Source organism: Salvia hispanica, chromosome 2, assembly GCF_023119035.1.
Source record: "Salvia hispanica cultivar TCC Black 2014 chromosome 2, UniMelb_Shisp_WGS_1.0, whole genome shotgun sequence".
Classification (NCBI taxonomy): domain Eukaryota; kingdom Viridiplantae; phylum Streptophyta; class Magnoliopsida; order Lamiales; family Lamiaceae; genus Salvia; species Salvia hispanica.
The window spans coordinates 11,954,353-11,975,420 of NC_062966.1; the positions used below are offsets into that span (position 1 = coordinate 11,954,353).

Below are 21,068 nucleotides of genomic sequence, written 5' to 3' on the forward strand. Positions count from 1 at the left end.
AGAATGATGTGTATGGTTAGTATTGGTTCAAAACTTTCCATTTTTAAAATTAGTCTAATTTTAGTTGACGGCCCAAAATGGTAAAAGTTGTCTATTTTTTCTAGACGAAGGGAGTATCATTTTCTTAAAGCGAGTACCGAAAATTAAATAACTCTACAATTATGGAAAAGATTGAGTAATTTTTAAGATTTATTTTAAGTTAATTTTTTTATTTTTCTTAATGAGAACAAATTTAGTTGATATGTGTGTATAGGTTTGTGTTAAAATGACAACACCTCTTAAAGTGACACCGTGTCACCACATATCCAGCTATATTATAAACGCTACACATCAATATTATAAACGCTACACAACAATCTATAGATTGTTGTATAGCGTGTTGAATATTGTTGGCCGAGAAAAAATTGATGTATGCAGTGTTGTATATAGCTGGCCGAGATTTTTACACTTGAGCATTTTTTTATTGCCACATGGCAACTTATCATTCGTCCACGTGTACAAATGATTGGCTAGGAATGGTGGTATGATGTTATTGTAAGAAGTGTTGTCATTTTAACGCAGGGGTGCGTTATATTGCTAACTATTTAAATTGTTAACTCAGCTAACTCATCAATATAGTGTATTAAAAATGTCAACACATACTATCAATATATTATATTGAAGTTCAACAAAATTATGTGTTGACATTTTAATGGCATCGTGTTGACATTTTTAATATACTGCGTTGATGAGTTAGCAAGTTAGCAACTTAAGAAAGTTAGCAATTGATTACACCCTTTGACGCACGTCTGTGTATATCTATTTCATTTTTTGGGACACTTTTGCGTTAAATCAAACCATATTTTAGGGCGTATTTTGTTTGATTAATACTCCATGATATAATGAGATAGTAGTAGTTAATTTGGGATAAGAAATTTGTACTGATGATACAATTAGGTTAAAATAAGATTTTTTAATATATTAATTGGTAAGTCTGATTAAAATTGAATTGAATATTTGAATTGTACATTTTGCCTTCTATGAATTTTTAATTCAATTCAATATTATTTATTTCTAATTAAACTTCTATTTTCACCCATAATGACATAATTTAAAGATAATTAAAAATTAATTAGTAGATTATGGCTTATTAGTGATCAGTGATATAATTTATTACTAATTAAGCTATTTTTTTTAACTTCTGTGACTATGAACATCGAATAGAAATGTCAAATCTTCCATAATTTCAAATATCTCCACGTATCTCTAAACTTTGATACTCCCTCCGTCCCGCTTTAGTAGTCTCATTGACTTTCTGCACTCTTTTTATAAAAATGATAAAAAATAGTTAAAGATGAGAAATGATATATTAAAAGAGAGAATAATATAGAGAAGAGTCTTATCTACATTATTGTCTTAACTATTTTTTATCATTTTTATAAAAAGAGGACAAAAAAGTCAATAGAACTGCTAAAGCGGGACATAGTGAGTATAATATAATTTTTTGCACAGACTTTTTTGTCCTTTTTGATCAATTTAAATTAAACATAATTAAAAACTAAAACATCATTATCTCTACGAGCTTATTGCAAAATATTTTTAACATCTAGTTAAATTTTCCCGAGGATTAAGAGGATATGTCGGGTGAATCACATTTAACTCCAAAATTATGTGGATAACAACAATTGTGTATCACATGCACTTATATGAACTTTTCATCCCCATAAAAACTAATCCAACTGATCTAATCAAATTATAAATGGAATATAAGAATAAATGAGACACCATTATATTATCTCATTTGACAGTGGCAAATAATAATCACAACCACGGATTTCAACTTTTGGAATCAATTTGGCCACACGTCTGATTATAGCTTCCTGTACTTATTATGATAATCAAATGGAATCAAGAATATATGAAAAGTTATATATCAATCCATATATATAAAATAAATTTGATCAAATTTTAGATGGTTATGATTACTAGAATATCGCATCATCCGTAGAGGTCTCCACGGTTCAAGAACCGCCTGTTACCGGTTCGGAACCAGCGGTTCAGGTTCGGAAAAATTACGAACCTGAATCGGCCCGCCATAGCTTCTGGCGGTTCCGGTTCTTGAACCGGACAGACACGGTTCAACGCACGGTTCAAGACCTGCGGTTTCCAGCCGGTTTCAGGCGGTTCCGGATTGGACCGCCGGTTCACTTTTCAGTTTTTTTTTTCGGGCGGTTTCTGACCGGAAAACCGGCGGTTCCGGCGGTAAACCGCCGGTTTTCTGACCCTACGCCTGCCACCTGAAAAAGCTATCGGAACCGGCAAACCGGCGATTTCGAACCGCTGGTTACGGGTCTTCATTTTTTGAAGACCTGAACCGGCCCGTCGGAACCGCCGAACCTTGTCCCGGTTCCGAACCGTCACCGCGGTTCCAGTTCACGGTTCTGAACCGCCGATAACGGTTCCGGACCTGTTCAGCCGAGGCGGTTCGGTCTGGTGACCTCTAATCATCCGTAGATATAAGAACTTCACAAAAGTTAATAATATCAAAATCGTATTAACTAGTATTAAGATAGCAAAAAGTAATTAAGGTGTGAATAGGTGTAAATACCCATCCATTAAATTACAATAAATTATAATAATACAATTTGATTGTCACAATGTTATTCAATCACAATTTAACATGGTTAATTAGCTATAAATAACATATCGAAGTTTATGTATGCAAATAAACATCATATTATTTCAAGTTTATCATCAAGCTTCATGTTACTCATTACATAATTAAATATGAAGTACGTAGTATTTTTTTTGTCATGCTATTAGCAAAATCTATTTATGATAAAGTTATCGCATACTCATCACAATATTGCAATATACTAATCAGGATAGTGATAAAATACAACTTATATATTGTACAAACTCAAAATTCATCGACACAACTTCAACACAGTTTTAATACAATTATCAACACATTGTAAAATTTCAAGATTTTAATGTCAACACAATATCAACACAACATCAATCATTGACTATTGTTGAAATTCTGTTGACATTTTCCTGTTGATGCTTTTTGTGATCTGTTGACATTTTTCAATGGTCCAAATCATAGTTTTGAGTTTTTACAATATTTAGAGTTTTCATTTGATCACATCTCATACTTATCATAATATTATAATTATGTCATCATAACTATAAAATCAATTAGTCTAAAGTTACAAACGTACTCATTAGAGTATTAGAGTTTTCTCGTTGCAGATTTATGATGTTATCATTATTGTTGATACAAGTAAATAACAATTGAGAATGAGTTATGGTAATCGCAAAATTAGCAAAATTAAGGTAACTGAGTATGATGGCCAAATTTTAGATTATACCATAACTGTCAATCATGAACGTACTTATTTTTATCTATTAACTTAAAAAATACTACTTATAAGATTTTCATATGTAAAAATGATCCATTAGTTTTAGATTTAATAACTAATTAATTGTTATTTATTCTGTAATAAGATATGCTTTGAATACATCTATAGGTGTCAAACAGAAACATTTTTAAATGAATTCTCTTTTTATTATAGTCTATCTCTAAATTAATGATTTTGTTGTAGGAGTATAATTTACAAAATTAAAAAACGAAATTTACCTGGGTGCGAATTCCAGAGATGGCGAATATTTAACTACTACTACAAAATTTAATAAACTTAAATGGGGAGTACAAAATCCATCAACTTTTAGTACCCCTATTTATCTAATGCCAAGAATAAACAAAAACTTTTTTGTACATTTGTTGCAAGTCATTTTACAGTTTCCTCCGAAAGAAATTTTGGGAAATATTTTGGTGGTAAATCACAACCAACTCTCCCACTCTCCAATCTAGGCTACTTGATTAGATGACATAAATACCCCTGCCCCACACTGTACTCGACATGACACTGAATTAAACGCCGAACTAATCCGACACGTGGCGCCATGGGATTAGCCAAGCTCGGGCGAAATTGTTCGAGCTTTAACGCTGTATGTCCTATAAAAGCCTGAGCTAGCTCCCTCTTCAAACTCGCACCACATTGTTTGAGCATTTGCGTGCCCTTGCATTTCACTTCCCCTCCGTCATCTCTCGCGTGAAGTTTGCTTCCGTACTGGAGCTGTGGACTGTGTTTCTTCTCTCCCTCTCTCTCTCTAGAAACGCATCTTCGACGGCGATAATTTGATCTGCTTTTGGAGGCGGCTTAAAGGAGATTGAAAAGGTAAAATTTGGTGCTTGTTGGAATTGTTTTTTTGCTTTTACTTTATCTCTAGATTTGTTGTTTGGAGTAAGCTTAAAGTAATTATCCTCGAGTTTTTATTAGATTTTCGAATTTATTTTCTTAGACCTGTTTTTTCACGGAATTTTAGCACTAATTCCTTGGAAATGATTTCGTGTCCTATTGTGCTTCACGTTTAAATGGCCGGAAGAATTGAATTTATTTGGAGGTGATTTCACACAGCAACTTACATCCAAGTTTATCTGCATGTTTTTTTAATCTTTTTTTTTTTTTGTAAAGTTAAGAAATACTACTACTATATTCTTGTTTGTACATTCAGAGTATTTTGATGTTAGCTATTGGCCTATTAGCCTGTTCATTGTGTTTCCCTTTAATTTGCTTAGGAACTCCCATCAACAAATATTTTGAATGATTAATACAAAGTGACTACATTTTACTTACTTGCTTGATGTAACCTGATCAGCCACAAGTTTTACTTTCCGCTGCTCAAAGTAATTTTGTTTGTGTTGGTATCTTGGGGGAAAAAAGTAGAGAAAAAGAGGATGGAGAAGGCAAAAGACAATGTTTTGATAAGTCGCCTAAAAGTTGAAAGTTGGATCTAAATAACAGATCTCTGTATCGTATGCTGGTCCAAAGATGCTATTTCTTTTTTGAAATTGAAGTATCATTATTTCAAACTTTTTTCTGTCTTGTTTCAGATAGTAGTACTTATTTTGTTGGTGTTAGTACTACAGAGTCTTGGACATTCTTTTGTGTGATTTGTTTGTTGATGCTGGGGATCAATATCTAAGTTTTGCTTGATCTTTCTTTATGTGCAGTAAACTCTAAAGTACTCCTTAAACTCGCAAAGATGACGGTTACACCCAAGATCTCTGTCAACGACGGGAACCTTGTGGTTCATGGGAAAACCATACTTACTGGGGTTCCTGAAAACATTGTGCTTACCCCAGGATCTGGCATAGGCCTTGTCGCAGGTGCTTTCATTGGTGCCACAGCTTCTCACAGCAAATGTCTCCATGTCTTTCCAGTTGGTGTCTTGGAGTAAGCACTAGGCTCTCTCATATTATAATTTGTTTCTACTAGTGCTTAATCTTTAGGTTTATAACGAAAAGGGACTTATGTTGGGCGAAAGCATGTTTAATCTGTCCAAATTCATTTCAGAAAACATGGTTATTTGAATCTTGTTATAACAATATGGGAATAATAATTTTGATATTGTTAATCTTTACAAGTTTATGTAATGGTAAAAAACAGATCACTTTTACCTTTCACAGTAGTTTACAGAAAACTAACTGAAGATTGAGTTAATTAGAGAAAAAAACACACTAGTTATTGTTGGACTTCATTTAGGAAATTTATGTGCCAATAATTTATTATTAACTCCACTACTGTGATGGTCATTTAATTTTCCCCTGTAACAGGGACGTGCGCTTCATGTGCTTATTTCGTTTCAAGCTCTGGTGGATGACCCAGAGAATGGGGACGTGTGGGAAAGATATTCCACTGGAGACTCAGTTCATGCTCATCGAGAGTAAGGACAGCAGTGAAGGAGAAGATGCCCCGACTATCTACACTGTTCTTCTGCCTATTCTTGAAGGGCCATTCCGAGCAGCACTTCAAGGAAACGACAAGAGCGAGCTGGAGATCTGCCTTGAGAGTGGTGAGTGTTCATGGCACCCAAAAGCAATTGGGTTAAGTATATACATATTGAATCATTGATGGTATTCGTCCTGCCGGCCGCATACATTCTGCTATGCCATTCACTTTAAGCTTATTTACTATTCATCATACATGGAGATATAAGGGTCTGTAGGATGGGCTGAGGTTGTTATCCAAGGCATATACCACCACGTTGGAGAAAAATCAGCTTTTCCTTTCATCAAATGCATATAATAATGGAGTTCACTGGGTTCAAGGGGAATGACCGTGAACAAAAGAGTTCGAGAATAGGAACGACCTTGTTTTTTATGTCGTTGGTTGCAGGAGATGATTCGGTTGAGACAGACCAAGGACTTCACCTTGTTTACATGCATGCTGGGCTCAATCCCTTTGAAGTCATTGATCAGGCTGTCAAGTAAGGCATTGTTTCTTCTTTGCAAACTTCCAGTCTCTTCTATGAAGTTGTATTGGCATGGGCTTTCACTGATATTAAAATTTGTACCTTACCAAACAGAGCTGTTGAGAAACATATGCAAACATTTCATCACCGAGAGAAGAAGAAGGTAGAAAAGTTAATGATTAGTATATGTAATGTTTAATGACTAGTCCAAAGACATAATATCCAAGTTTATGCTAATACTACTTATAAATGCATTTTGGATTCAATGAAGTTGCCTGCTTTCCTGGACTGGTTTGGATGGTGCACATGGGATGCGTTTTACACTGATGTCACTGCTGAGGGTGTTGAAGAAGGGCTCGAGAGGTACAGTTTCTGCATTTCTTGGACCTTAATGATAACAAACAATAAAAAATTGGTTATCTGTGTAAGTTGCTGAAATCGTATTTAATCTTGCAGCTTGTCTAAGGGAGGTACACCACCACGCTTTCTGATCATAGACGATGGTTGGCAGCAGATTGGCAATGAGGCAAAGAATGATGCCAATTGTGTTGTACAAGAAGGAGCTCAGTAAGACAACTGCTAACTCGAATTCTCAGTAGATTTTAACTAATAGTATCAATTACATATCAGATATAGTTTAAGAGACACAATCACATTGCTATTGTCTGCCTGGATCTTATGGCTGTTCTAAATGTGTCACAAATTGATAAAGATTAGTTCGGTATGTCATTGAGCTTGCATTAGAGAAAGTTAATACAGCCGGTGTTTGTCATGGAATTTGGTTGTGTAAGCTGGCTTTAACATACCATGATAGCAATTATCATCACTTTTTACAATAGAACATAGCCTAACCTATATATGTAACTGCTGTATTCTTAGGTTTGCGAACCGGCTAACAGGAATCAAAGAGAATGCAAAGTTCCAAAAGAATGGAAAAACCAAAGAACAGGACTCAGGTCTGAAACATGTTGTGCAAGATGCCAAGGAACAGCACAATGTCAAGTAAGTTCTTGAACTTGGTCTTTCTACTGCAGATATGTAGTTATGTTTCTATGTCGTTATGGGTAATTAAGATTTGCTAGTGGATTAGGAACTCTTAGAATTAACTTATGAGCTGTGGAATAAATGTAAATTTTCTGTTACTTGTACTACAGGTTCGTCTATGTTTGGCATGCTCTTGCGGGTTACTGGGGTGGAGTGCAGCCTGCAGGTCCGGGGCTGGAACACTATGACACTGCTTTGGCATATCCTGTGCAATCTCCCGGTGTGATGGGGAACCAACCAGACATTGTCATGGATAGTCTTGCCGTGCATGGGTTGGGCCTTGTCCCTCCTAAGAAAGTGTTCAATTTCTACAACGAGCTTCACGCCTATTTGGCTTCCTGTGGAGTAGATGGAGTTAAAGTTGATGTGCAGAACATCATTGAGACTCTCGGAGCTGGTCACGGAGGCAGAGTTTCTCTTACTCGTAGCTACCATCAAGCCCTCGAAGCTTCCATTGCTCGCAACTTTGCTGATAATGGATGCATCTCTTGCATGTGCCACAACACTGATGGAATCTACAGCGCCAGACAGACTGCTGTCGTCAGAGCTTCTGACGATTACTACCCTCGTGATCCTGCTTCTCACACCATCCACATTTCTTCAGTAGCTTATAACACCATTTTCTTAGGGGAATTCATGCAGCCTGACTGGGATATGTTTCACGTGAGTATTTCTCTTGCACCTTGTTCACTAACAAATTACATGGAAAAAATACTGACTTTTTCCTGCTATTGCAGAGCCTGCACCCTGCTGCTGACTATCATGCTGCAGCTAGAGCTATAGGAGGATGCTCAATATATGTGAGGTAATCCTGCTATTTCTCCACTCTTAATCTAACTTTGGTTTATACTAGTATTTAGTTTAGTGAAATGTCATCTTGTTCTTCGACACAGTGACAAGCCCGGTAACCACAACTTTGAGCTCTTGAAAAAACTGGTTCTTCCTGACGGATCAGTTCTTCGTGCACAGCTTCCTGGACGCCCCACAGTAGACTGCCTCTTTGTTGATCCAGCAAGAGACGGGACAAGGTTTGTGAGACTTGAGATTTCCATTTTGTACCCCTTTTTTTAAGGGGAAGTGAACTAATGCCTAGCACCATGGCAGCTTGCTCAAAATCTGGAATGCAAACAAGTGTTCTGGAGTAGTTGGCGTCTTCAATTGCCAAGGTGCAGGGTGGTGCAAGATAGAGAAGAAGACGCGCATCCATGATGCCTCCCCTGGCACACTCACTGGCTCCGTTCAAGCTATGGACGTTAATGGCATTGCCCAACTTGCTGGACCAGAATGGAATGGTGATGCCATTGTGTATGCACATAGATCTGGCGAGGTAGTCCGCCTGCCTAAAGGCGCATCCCTCCCAGTCACGCTCAAGGTTCTTGAATACGAGCTTTACCACATATGCCCTCTCAAGGTCAGCTTTTGTCATACAAGAGATCATATATGAATGGATCATTACATAAAACTAACTGTTTTCATCTCAAAAAGCAGAAGATCACATCAGACATTTCCTTGGCGCCAATTGGCTTGCTCGACATGTTCAACAGTGGTGGCGCTGTGGAGCAGTGCGACATCTCTGGTGGCACCGTCACACTCAAAGTCAGGGGATGTGGGCGTTTTGGCTTCTACTCTTCTGAGAGGCCATTGAAGTGCACTGTGGGAGGCAGTGAGACTGGATTCGACTATGAATCCGGCACGGGACTAGTGAGTCTGTCCATCCCAGTGCCAGTGGAGGAAATGTACAGATGGGCTATTGAGATCCAATACTGAGGGTCTACAGAGATAAAGGAGTCGTGTTCCTTGTTTTCTAAGATTGTAACTCTATAGGAATAAGTGCAATGTGTTGTTGTGCCAATTATCTCATAATATATGTATCTTTCCTTGCAATTTCATTCACGCAAATCTACTCTTCTTTCTCCTTTGTTTTTCCGCGCTGCAGCCATTGCCAACAAAATGAAATTGACGATCAACCAGGATCAAACTTTCAAAATGATTAAAATTAGAACTGCAATTCACAGACGCAGACGCTGAAAGTCAAATTTTGAAACAAAAAGAATCATCATAATATAAGAATATTGTAATAGTAATACAATTATGACATAAATTTATTAATGGATATAATGGTCAGATGGAGTTCCATGTTTAAAAATAATAGTCAGATGGAGTTCCATATTTAAAAATAATATTCCCTTCGTTTCCCTCGTAGTTGAGTCATTTTCATTAATAGAATAATTAACATTATTTTCACTCTTACTTTATACTTATTCTACTGTATTCACTTTCCATTTCATTTTATTACCTCTATTTTTTTTTATTTACTTAATACACTAAGGCCCTACTTGGTATAGTGGAATGGAATGAGGGAATGAAATTGCATTCCTATCTCCATTCCATTCCTTTGCTTGGTAAATTTTTTTCTTGGAATGACCATTTCATTTCACATGAGAATAGTCATTCCATCCATTTAGCTAAGAGCATCCACAATAGAACAGACTAGCCGACGGACTAGCACTATGACTAGCCAAAAATACCTCCTGCCACGTCACTAGGACGAGTCACTGCACTGTCACATCACTAGGACATCCCACTGGCACTGCACAATAGTGGACAAGCACTAGGACATCCCAACAAACAAAATAAAAAATTCACAAATACGAGAAAATGCAACCATTTTATATAAATTAAATAAAAACATACATAATTAAAAAAAATTACATAGTTCACGAAAAAAAAACAAAGTGCAACGAGCCACATATATAGAGTTTTGATATAAAAAAAAATCGACAAACCGCTAGCCCGTCCGCTCGTCCGTCGGGAGCCCACAATAGCGGACTAGCGCGTTATCCGACGGACAAGAGGTTGTCCGTCGGGCTTGTCCTCCACCCGCTAGTCCACCACAATGATGGACTATTCCACTGTTGTGGATGCTCTAAAGAATGGCCATTCCATTCCATTTCATTTTCCTTTCTTCTTATTTTAAAATTTTAACAAAGTTATCTAAATATTACTCCCTCCGTCCCAGTTTTAGAGTCACATTTTGCCATAAGAGTCCGTCCCAGTTTTAGAGTCACATTTAGAATTTTCCATATTTGATCATATAATTTTTACCCCATTGTTCATCAAAAGTACATCAAAATGTCATTATCTACATTATTACACACTTCAACCAACTCACTTCATTTATTACACACTCCATCATTTCACTTCATTTATCAAACACTTCATCATCTCACTTCATTTATTACACACTCCACTATCTCACTTCATTTATTACACACTCCACCATCTCACTTCATTAATTACATACTCCACCAATTCCTTAAAACTCGTGTCATAACAAAATGTGACTTCAAATATGGGACGGAGGGAGTATTTTATATTATATTTAAATTTAATATCATCACAATTTTTATAATAGAATTAAAATTTAAATTTTTTTAATAATTGAAAAATCCACACACACACACACACCACCCCCACCACACACACACACACACACACACTTCACACACTACACCCTACACACATTTTACATATTTCACACACTACACACACTACACACACTTCACACATTTCACACACCACACTCACTACACACATTTCACACATTACACGCACTTCACATACTACGCACACTATATACACATTATACACACAAAAGACACACATTGCACACAAAATAAACACACTACATACACTATACACATTGTACACACATTACACACACTTACAAATTTTAAACAAAATACACACACTACACACACTTCACATAAACTAAAATTTCAAATTTAGTTCAGTTTTTCGGTTTGATTGATTTTAAACTTTTGAAAAATTTTAGTTTTTCAATTAGTTCGCTTTGGATAAAAAAAATTCAAAAAATTGAAAAAAAAATTCAAAAATAGGATGCTTGAAATGTGTGAAATGTGTGTAGTGTATGAAAAGTGTGAAATGTGTGTAGTGTGTGAAATATGTGAAGTGTGTATAGTGTTTGAAATGTCTGAACTGTGTGAAATGTGTGTAGTGTGTGAAATGTGTGAACTGTGTGTAGTGTTTGAAATGTGTGAATTGTGTGTAGTGTGTGTAGTGTGAAATGTGTTAAATGTGTATAGTGTTTGAAATGTGTATAGTGTGAGAAGTGTGTGTGAAATGTGTGAACTGTGTGTAGTGTTTTTAATGTGTGTAGAGTGAGAAGTGTGTGAAATGTGTGTAGTGTGTGAAGTTTGTGTTGTGGATATATAGTGAAATTTCATGACTATTTGGATTTTTGGAATTACAATTTTCTATTTTTGATATAGAATTCAAAATGTGGAATTAAAAGATTTGAAATTACAAATCAATTTCAAATCCAAATATTTTTGAGCTACCGAATAGCGAATTTGAAATTGCAATTCAATTCAAATCCAAATATTTTTGTGCTACTAAATAGCGAATTTGGAATTGAAGGCTCCAATTCCAATTTCAGTTGAAGCCAACGGACTTGTGGACCCAATTGTCGGCCGCATTTAAACTCCACATTTCCTTACGCGAATCACGTGCGTCTCACATGGACAAGTTTGGCAGGTTGGCGGAAAGCTGTGAGATGGCCAAATTTAGTGGAGTGGAGAGAGCCATTTTTATTGAATGTTAGGTTTTTAATGTTTTGAGCTCTCAAAAGATTCATGTATGATGTAAAGTATAGTTGGGCTTATTCTGGTCCATCACCACAAAGGCCCATATTAAATTGGTGTCCTAACCCAATCATTATTAATACTCATATTTCTTGTAGGAGTACTTCAATATCAACAAAGAAACTTGACCTTTCACACATAGATTTAATTATAGTTTTAGTTACGATTTTTTAATTTGAATTATTTTATACTAGTTACTAAAACTAGATTGTTCTTTTGTACAATTTTAAAAGTAAATAGCATATTACTTGTCTCTACTTTGTATGAAAATATTGACACATAGTACATGATATATGCATGCTTTAAACATTAATTCCCAAACTCACAGTACACAACAATACATGAATTAATCTCAACTAGAACGACAAGCACAAAAATCATAATCATACAAAAATTTTAATGTGTGAGGAAATCTCTCTCACTCTCTCTGTCACACACACACACTAAAGGGGATCTTCCATGCTCAAAAATGAAATCTTGATGGTGGCTTGTGTCACAGCCCATTATAGAGCTGGTGTTTGCTGGAAATGCCCCAGCAGCTGCTGAAAGTGGCCTCTTTTTGGTGTAATAGTATTGATGCATGTTACATTCACACTCACAAAATTTGCCTAACCAGGCCCCATACACTATTTCACTCATGATTTCTTCAAAATTATTCAAATAACATCTCTAAAATCTGCTGTACGGATACACATGGAATTCAATCAAAATTTCAATTATGCCAACATATTTAATGTTTGATTCACATTTAAATGATGCGCAATTTGTGTAGACAACGTTTGCACCTTCCACTCAATCCAAAACGCACGTGTACATTGTTCCTGCTTTCCTCTTGAAACAGTGACCAAGAACAAAGTATCACATTCCCAATTTTATTACACTGTGTGGAATTAGCTAGCTATATTTGGTCGAAATGTGATGCTAATTTTGTCATCAGATACAGAACTTAGGTAAAGAACCATTGCTCTTCTTTTAATACATGCACCTATATACATACTTTTTTGTATATATTGAATTCAAACGAGAGAGAGGAAGAGAGAGAGAGACTACAACATTGGGATACACAGACAACAAGGACATATGATCTTGTCATATGTCAACAACTGCTGCAACAATATTTGAAACTGATATTGACCTTATTTCTTATCTTCATACTTCTATAATTCCATCTTAGCATTTCTAATCATTCATAGAATTTCTATCCAAATATGGATCTAATTATCTAGATATCCGATTTTGTCGGATAATAACCATCTCCAACGTTTAGTTTAAATTAAAATATACACGAGAATACGTAAGCTAAGGGAATTAAAACCCTAAATTACATTATACACCTAACTATTCTTTATGCAAAGCTTTTCATATTGCTATGTGCACTGCACAGATTTGAGATGTATGTTTTCAACTTTCAAGAACATTGCCTTATTGCATCAGACCATAATCCAAATTCAAACTTCAATAAATGATGAAAAGTGTTTTCGTGGACCAAGTTACTCAAGATATGCACTAGATTAGACAACTATCTAACTGATTTTTGCAGTTTTCGGAAAGTTTGCAACCAAGTGTAAATAAGAATAACTATACATGTACAGAGAATTGTAGATAGTTAATATCTGTGGGTGAGATTGTTTTTTCTTGATAAGCCTAACTAATTAACTAAATTATGGCGTGTGGAACGTTTAAAATTTCTCATTAGGGTTTTGAGTCAAAATTCAATGACGACTGATTGTTTGCTCATAACCCTAATTTTGGATAGGGTTTTTAGGGAGAGGATAAGTGATCAGCCGAAACTGTCGGAATAAATTAATAAATCTGCATAGTATTGGATTTGATTGGGGATTGATGGATCCACGTGCCATATAGTAGTATTAAGGTTCGTAGAATATCTCATCATATATATTACTTAGCAGATTTCTCTAAGCAAACCCTTATTCTTTAGGTACCTATCTATAATATAATGTATCTTAAAAGTTAATCATTCCAAATAATGTACAGTATATTATCTAAATTCACATTTTCAAATTTAGCCCTATTAGTATAGTAGAACTGTAGAAGGTCGATTATAGGGTGAATAGGCAATGATTATTGATTTAAAAAAAATCTTTAATTTGATGATGTCAAATTGCAAAGTCGTGTGAGAAATTACATATTTTGATAAAGTTGTGTAGTTGGGGACGTTTGAGTTCTCTTATCATGAAACGTGCTTTATATAGTCTTAATGAATGGGCAAGAAATCCAAATATATATCTCTATTATCACAATATAGTTTTATTCATAACTACTCCATATTCTATTCAAAACCATCAGATATACACCATTCATATATTGTTAGTTTCGACAGTTACAAAAGGCAACCGTACTACAAAAAAAGGATTTCATCAACACTATACAATAGTGTGCGTATTTACACAAACACACAAATTAAAGCATTTGTGGGCGCACTAGACTTTTGTTAAGATAATGTATTAAATCAAGATTGACGTACGCAATTAATAAGATAAAGTTTGTAAAGAGATAAATTTCAAAAAAGCTGACCTAATAAGTTTCATAACGTTTAGGGTTCGTTAATTTTCAAAGGAAAGAAGCAACGGTCTATGACCTAATTGCGAAGGTAATACATTCATAAATAACTACGTATCATAAATTATAGTAATCAGAATTGTGTACTTTACATTTGTATAATGAATTGAATCTATGGAGCTAATTATCATGTTACTGTTATAAACTTGATATGTTACATACTACTAATTTCATTATTGCCAATTCCTATATACCAATGTCATAAAAAAACTAGTTATAGTTATAACAAGATAAGAACTGCATAAAGGCACAGATACAAAAATTATTGAAAAAGAAAAAAATAGTTTGGCATATATTTATTCAAGTATGGAGCAGAAGTCAGCAACGGCCTTTACATTCCTGTTCCTTGTAAATCTTCACCATGCCATCATTTCCATAACAAATTGAGCCGTGGAGAATGCAAAACCCTACCACCCCCACCCCCACTACCAATCTATATAAATAGACAACAATCTACACATTATTTTATCACAACATCCATACCTCTCTCATAACTGAAAAATCTATCCACAAACCGATATTTGCTCTTCCCAAAAGCTACAAGAAAATGGGAGTTCAAAAGTATATCTTTTCATACTTATTGGTAGCATTTTCTTTGAGCTTGACCTCCACCTCCGGCCTCAGCAATGGCGCCCATTTGCCTAGTAATGCCTACCAGCAAGAATCGGGCTATGATTTGAGCGCCTTTCCTTCGTATGCTGGGCTCCACTCTGAGAACGATTCGTACAAGACTTACATGAAGAGTAGGAGATCACTTTCTGCAGCATCGGTTCAAACAGTAGTTAATGTGCTTGATATTGGGGCTAAAGGTGATGGAGCTACTGATGATACCAAGGTAAATTAAATGTGTGATTTAATTGAATATATACTAGTATATGATAACATGATTGAGATTTATTGATTTACTATTAAAATGAATTCTCAGGCATTTGAGACAGCATGGGCTAAAGCATGTTCATCTTCAGCAGAAGTCAATTTTGTTGTGCCAAAAAACAGAAATTTTCTTGTGAAACAAATTAAGTTTTCAGGGCCTTGCAAATCTGGCATAACAGTGCAGGTAAAAAGGCCATGAATCAATATCAAGTTTGATAAATTTATTATTTATTGGAAAAGAAATTGAAATTAATTACTTGATGTTGTGCAGATTGGTGGAGCTATAATAGCATCCAATGATCGTTCAGACTACAGCAAAGATAGGAGGCATTGGATTGTTTTCCATGGTGTACAAAATCTAGTGGTTTCAGGTGGTGGAGTAGTAAATGGCAATGGCAAAATCTGGTGGCAAAATTCTTGCAAAACAAATAAAGCCAATGTAATTAAACAAAATTAATAGTTGTAATTTGTTTCTTGATTTCTAGCATCACTCACCACTAACAAGATTCTTTGTTTTTTGCAGCCATGCACCGTTGCTCCAACGGTACGTTGATTTCTATAATTTATTTACATGGTATGTATATATAAATGAAATACTAGTTCTTACTTAATTAATTAAATCCATGCATGCAGGCCTTGACCTTCTACCAGTGCACAAATTTGGTAGTGAATAACCTAAACATAGAAAATTCCCAACAAATTCATTTGTCATTTGAGAAGTGTAAAAATGTTCAAGTTTCCAACCTTGTGGTGACGGCTCCTGGAAACAGCCCCAACACCGATGGAATCCACGTCACCGACACCCAAAACATCAAAATCTCTTCCACCACCATCGCCACAGGTTCTAATTAATTAATTTCACCTATCAAATTATGAGTGATTGTGAATTAGTATTAAAGTGTTGCGTGATGAATTAGGTGATGACTGCATCTCGATTGTAAGTGGAGCACAGAAGGTTTTGGCGACCGGTATAACTTGTGGACCTGGCCATGGAATCAGGTTAATCTAATTTACATTTAAGAATATATAATTCTAAATTTGATTAATGTGTTTTGTGTGGAAATTCATTACTCATTTTTGGTTCACTACTCAGTATTGGAAGCTTAGGTGCTGGAAATTCAGAAGCTGACGTATCCGACATTGTGATCAATGGAGCTAAGCTTTCTGGAACAACTAATGGGGTCAGGATCAAGACATGGCAGGTACATATACATACATATATGTGCAACCACTGTCTCTCTCATTAATGCAAATTGTATGTTATAATGTTGATTGAAAAATATGTACAGGGTGGATCTGGTAGAGCAAGCAACATCAAATTTCAGAACATAGAGATGGAAAATGTGGAGAATCCAATAATCATAGACCAACACTATTGTGATCAAGACAAACCTTGTAAAGAAGAGGTGAGTTAATAATTAATACCATAATTCAGAAATTTAAAAAAAAAATCCTCATGCTCATTATCTAATATATGAATCTTATTTCAGAGCTCAGCAGTGCAAGTGGAGAACATTCTATATCAGAACATCAAAGGGACAAGTGCCTCCAAGGTGGCGATCGCTTTCGACTGCAGCAAGAGCCATCCGTGTGAGGGAATTGTTATGCAGAATGTCAAGTTGCAAGGTGAAAGCACCGCGAATTCCAAGGCTGTTTGCAACAATGTCAAGTTCTTGAGTCCACCAACCTTTTCACCCAATTGCGCTAATTAACTCTTCACCTAATTGCTTTATTTTATTACAGTACATTTTATGCATGCTAGCTGTGACTAAATGTGTGTTTTAGTTGGCAAACCTTAATTTTAGTGTTTCATGTACTTTGTATAAAGAATTCATGTACTTGTATAAAGATATATACTTCATCAATAAAGATCGATCGATGTTAAAATCCTTAGTTGCTTTAAATAACATATTTGCACCAGTACTGATGTTTCCAATTAACCTGATCCAAGGTAGCTAGGACAATATATAAGTCTCTATATAGTACTCCCTCCGTCCCAAGATATTAGACCCTTATTTCTTTTTGGGGCGTCCGAACATATTTGAACCATTTCTATTTATGGTAAAAATTGACTTTACTACCAACTCCACTTACACCACTAAACATCTCCTAAATTTCTGTGCCCAAAAGAAAGAGCTCTAATATCTTGGGACGGATGGAGTACTTAATTATACTATTTGCAAGAAAAAATGAATGTACTTGTCCAAGGAACAGGAGTTAATAAAGTGAAGGTGAAATTAGAACACATTCTTCTAAATCGGGCCAAAGCAAAATGGTTACTATTAGTATTACTGCATTAGTAATTGTTAGTTGTTGATGAAAAGACCTATAGGCAAGAAACCCATGAAAAGATTTGAACTTACTCCAGCAAACAGTAAGTTCAAACTTATGTTATACACAAGGATCCATTTCATATAGCCCAAATGGGAATTGGAATTCTGGCCCGTCCCGGCCCAGCCCATATAAAAAATAATAAATCTACCTTCGTCATCACATTTGCTCGAGGCATCTAAATTCGAATATACACTATGTAACTTTGATAGCATCCAAATCATGACATCGTATCACTCGTAGTGCTCCAATAAATTCAATTAGTATAAGTTGCTTCCTTTTTATTTGAATTCCAAAATAAGCTTTGCCGAATAATATAAGGTTTAATGTGTCACACAATCTGCTCCAGACCAATATACAGTGGCCTGTAAACATACGTGAATATACACAAATTATTCTGTATTATACATTTAAGAGATGCGTCTGTTATTTTTCTTAATAGACAATAGTGGGTAGGAATTATTGAATTGAAGTTCATAATTTGGCATATTTTTTGAGACCATCAGCAGCATCCTTTGCTGCTTCTGGGACAGGCATGTTACACAGAAGAGTAACTCTTGAAGATGAAATCAATGTCTTCATCTCTGCGTTTGAAGCATCGCGTTTCCAAAGACGCACCTCCCACACCTATCAGAGAATCACTACACCATCATTCAACTTCTACAGATAGTAGTTTGAGAATTGAGATTTGTCATAACAAATACTCCTAAAATTGTTCACAATTATGTCAAAAAGGTGATATTTACATTACACTTAAACACAAGGAGCTCAGTTATTGCTATCACCTTAAGACATACTTAATAGCTCAGTTTGTAATTTATCAAACGCTGCAACATCACTATAGAAAAACGACCAAAGATCGAGATAGGAACTGATATTTTCCATCGTGTAGCATAATGTGTTCACCTATAACTTGACCAGTTCTGTTTCACAAGGTGAAGAGTGGGTTATTTTGTTCAACATTTGCTCATATTACATATTCACCATCATTAAACACAAGTTTCTCAGCTAAGACATGCGCATTCTCCAACAGTTTATTTGCCGAAAAATGGTGCTACAGAACGCACCTGAATAGTTCTTCCAACACTGAATGGCGTAGCTTCAGCAACTACAAAGTCGCCCAATTTAGCACTCTTGAGGTGATTGATGCTCAGGTGTATCCCAGCCACCCTCTGCAGTCCCGATGCCAGATGAGCGCCCATGCTTGCTAACGACTCTGCAATCAGCGCTGAAACTCCTCCATGTAGCACTTTGAAGGGCTGTCATTCCATGCTCAATCAAACCTCTCAAATTCCCAATAAATGACAAACAGAGATGGGAGAAGGAATGTTACCTGGCAGCATTTTGTCGTAACAAGAATGTGGCCAGAAATTTTGGTAGGCGAGAGATCATCAATCTCAAATCCAAGAGCGTGGAGTGGAAAATCCAACTCCTTCGTCTTTGATGGTGCTGTCGAGGGAGACGGCCCTTTGGCAGACGGTGGTTGGTTCATTATCCCAGCCCTCTAGACCGATCCAATGATATCTTATAAGGGATATATCGTTTAGTGACCAATCTACCTAAACAATTGAACCACAAAGCAGATAACCTAACACCTACTGCAATCAAGAAAAGAAAAAGGACATTGATTAGAAGATAATTTTGTGTATTAAGTAAAAACTAAGAAAATTCAGAAACAAATTGCTAGTGAAGGAGAAGGGCAAGTAGCCATAGCACATCTATCATACTAACTACTAGCACGTGCACGCACACAGCAAAGGAGACTTGTATGGTTTCTTATGATCAAGATAGACTCTCAAAACCACATATGAATTCTAACAACAACTCTCCACATATGAGATGCTGATGCAAAGATGTTGAACTATCAAAAGCATCCTATTTTCCCCCTGCAGACAAGATCTTGCAAGCATTGTTTAAGGTTGCTTTTTGTTAGACATACGAAAATGCCCTCATAATGAAAATCCTCCAATCTGCTTCCTACCAAACTTATCTTGACTTTAGGTAACAATATTCTATCAAATATAAAGCTGAATTAAGGTAACGGGGACCCTCTTTAGTCTTGATTATAAAGCAAACAGTGCCAATGGGAAAGAAGATAAATTAGGAACATAAAATCTTGAAATCAAAGCAGCAGAAAACAAAAATATACCGGAATTTCAAAAGGCGTATTGGGATGTTGAAAATTACAGTATATGCAAAAAGAAAAGAGGCCTAAAAAGCAAAAGGAAGGCAAAGATTCCGCCTTTTGTATTTCCCAGAAGTGGATGATGAATTTCAACAAACAGAAACAGCTGAATTTTCAACTATCTCTAACAAAATCATGGCATGAAATTGATCGAACACATAGAGAGCAAAAGGTTTTGAGGCCAAAATCATAAAGACAGAGTATCAATTTTGACATGGTAGAGAGAGAGAGACCAGCTATCTAGGTGTAAAGTGTGGAGAGCATCATGGGGAGAGAAGTCGCCATGGCATGGTAGATAAGATATATAGAGAACAAAAGAGGGCCATATACAGTAATTGGAAGAGAACAAAGGGAATTGTGTGTGTGTATAGAAAGAAAACAAGAAATGGACAGGTGCCAGCCAATTTTTTATTTTTTTTTGTTTTGTAGCAGCGGTCATTGTCAACTTCACCGGAAAGGCAAGTCTTGCACTGCGCACTACCGTTTTATAACGCATTCAAAAAATGTGGTTTTACAATTTATATGCATTTGTAATAAGTTAATAGTATTGATATTATAATTATCTCCTTCCCATAAAAATTAGAATATTTTTTATTTTGGAAGTTTCATAAAAATATTTTCTTCTATTTTTGGAAATTTCCTTATTTCTAATAAGATGGATTTTTTCTCCCCTAATAATACTCCATATTTTTTATTTATTTTTATCTATCTCTTACTAGTTTTTGTGCATTAATTCTCTTGTCATCCAAGATGATCATATTTATAGAGAACAGAGAAGTACTGATTTTGTTTAATTTTTAAACCTTTTTATTTTTATAATTTCAAAACTATTTTCATAACCCTTGTCATAATTTATAAATTAAATATTTATATAATGGAAGAGAAAATAATTAAAGATTTTTTAAACATGTGGTTGCAATTTCACATCATTTACGACTAGTAGTAGAGGATGGATGACCTATGAAAATGGTCTTTGGACTTTGACGTTTGTATATATGCGGTTCTTGATTTTAACGATTTTAAAAATATTATCCATAGACTTTGTATTTACATTCTTTTCGTTTGTTAACACTTTTTTAGTTTTTTTTTTT

At 35.4% G+C, this 21,068-nt stretch overlaps 3 protein-coding genes across 7 annotated transcripts; 2 read left to right on the forward strand and 1 right to left on the reverse strand.

Moving 5' to 3' along the window:
* Positions 1-4,041: 4,041 nt before the first annotated feature.
* LOC125204996 (probable galactinol--sucrose galactosyltransferase 2) lies at positions 4,042-9,233 on the forward strand. The gene is made up of 13 exons (XM_048103774.1): positions 4,042-4,223; positions 5,060-5,282; positions 5,663-5,901; positions 6,225-6,315; positions 6,415-6,463; positions 6,572-6,663; positions 6,757-6,867; positions 7,180-7,302; positions 7,455-8,007; positions 8,082-8,149; positions 8,238-8,372; positions 8,449-8,755; positions 8,833-9,233. Exons 2-13 carry the CDS (start codon positions 5,092-5,094, stop codon positions 9,109-9,111), a joined length of 2,238 nt encoding a protein of 745 aa, XP_047959731.1. The 5' UTR covers positions 4,042-4,223; positions 5,060-5,091; the 3' UTR covers positions 9,112-9,233.
* Positions 9,234-15,135: 5,902 nt separating this feature from the next.
* On the forward strand, positions 15,136-17,343 carry LOC125208636 (polygalacturonase-like). Its single transcript, XM_048108287.1, has 9 exons — positions 15,136-15,423; positions 15,514-15,645; positions 15,733-15,900; positions 15,985-16,005; positions 16,095-16,302; positions 16,379-16,460; positions 16,555-16,663; positions 16,751-16,867; positions 16,952-17,343. Exons 1-9 carry the CDS (start codon positions 15,136-15,138, stop codon positions 17,171-17,173), a joined length of 1,347 nt encoding a protein of 448 aa, XP_047964244.1. The 3' UTR covers positions 17,174-17,343.
* A 709-nt stretch (positions 17,344-18,052) lies between these two features.
* On the reverse strand, positions 18,053-20,354 carry LOC125208085 (1,4-dihydroxy-2-naphthoyl-CoA thioesterase 1). 5 transcript variants are annotated; one of them, XM_048107640.1, is made up of 4 exons: positions 20,211-20,354; positions 19,126-19,390; positions 18,860-19,051; positions 18,053-18,419 (listed from the first exon to the last, which is right to left on the reverse strand). In XM_048107640.1, the coding sequence occupies exons 2-4, from the start codon at positions 19,282-19,284 to the stop codon at positions 18,267-18,269; spliced, it is 504 nt and encodes a 167-aa protein (XP_047963597.1). In that variant the 5' UTR covers positions 19,285-19,390; positions 20,211-20,354; the 3' UTR covers positions 18,053-18,266. The 5 variants fall into 5 exon arrangements, with proteins under 5 accessions (XP_047963597.1, XP_047963600.1, XP_047963598.1 ...); XM_048107643.1 differs by having other exon boundaries at positions 19,126-19,387; positions 20,211-20,311; XM_048107641.1 differs by having other exon boundaries at positions 19,980-20,264.
* Between the last annotated feature and the right edge of the window lie 714 nt (positions 20,355-21,068).

Bases quoted from the DNA above. Each gene is read 5' to 3' on its own strand.
- LOC125208636 (XM_048108287.1), top strand. From the start codon at position 15,136: ATGGGAGTTCAAAAGTATATCTTTTCATACTTATTGGTAGCATTTTCT. The intron at 15,901-15,984 runs GTAATTAAACAA...TGTTTTTTGCAG, and splicing joins GCAAAACAAATAAAGCCAAT to CCATGCACCGTTGCTCCAAC. The intron at 16,461-16,554 runs GTTAATCTAATT...TTCACTACTCAG, and splicing joins GGACCTGGCCATGGAATCAG to TATTGGAAGCTTAGGTGCTG.
- LOC125204996 (XM_048103774.1), top strand. From the start codon at position 5,092: ATGACGGTTACACCCAAGATCTCTGTCAACGACGGGAACCTTGTGGTT. The intron at 6,316-6,414 runs GTAAGGCATTGT...CTTACCAAACAG, and splicing joins GTCATTGATCAGGCTGTCAA to AGCTGTTGAGAAACATATGC. The intron at 8,150-8,237 runs GTAATCCTGCTA...TCTTCGACACAG, and splicing joins GGATGCTCAATATATGTGAG to TGACAAGCCCGGTAACCACA.
- LOC125208085 (XM_048107640.1), bottom strand. From the start codon at position 19,284: ATGAACCAACCACCGTCTGCCAAAGGGCCGTCTCCCTCGACAGCACCA. The intron at 19,052-19,125 runs GTAACATTCCTT...ATGGAATGACAG, and splicing joins TTACGACAAAATGCTGCCAG to CCCTTCAAAGTGCTACATGG. The intron at 18,420-18,859 runs GTGCGTTCTGTA...ATTCTCTGATAG, and splicing joins GTGTTGGAAGAACTATTCAG to GTGTGGGAGGTGCGTCTTTG.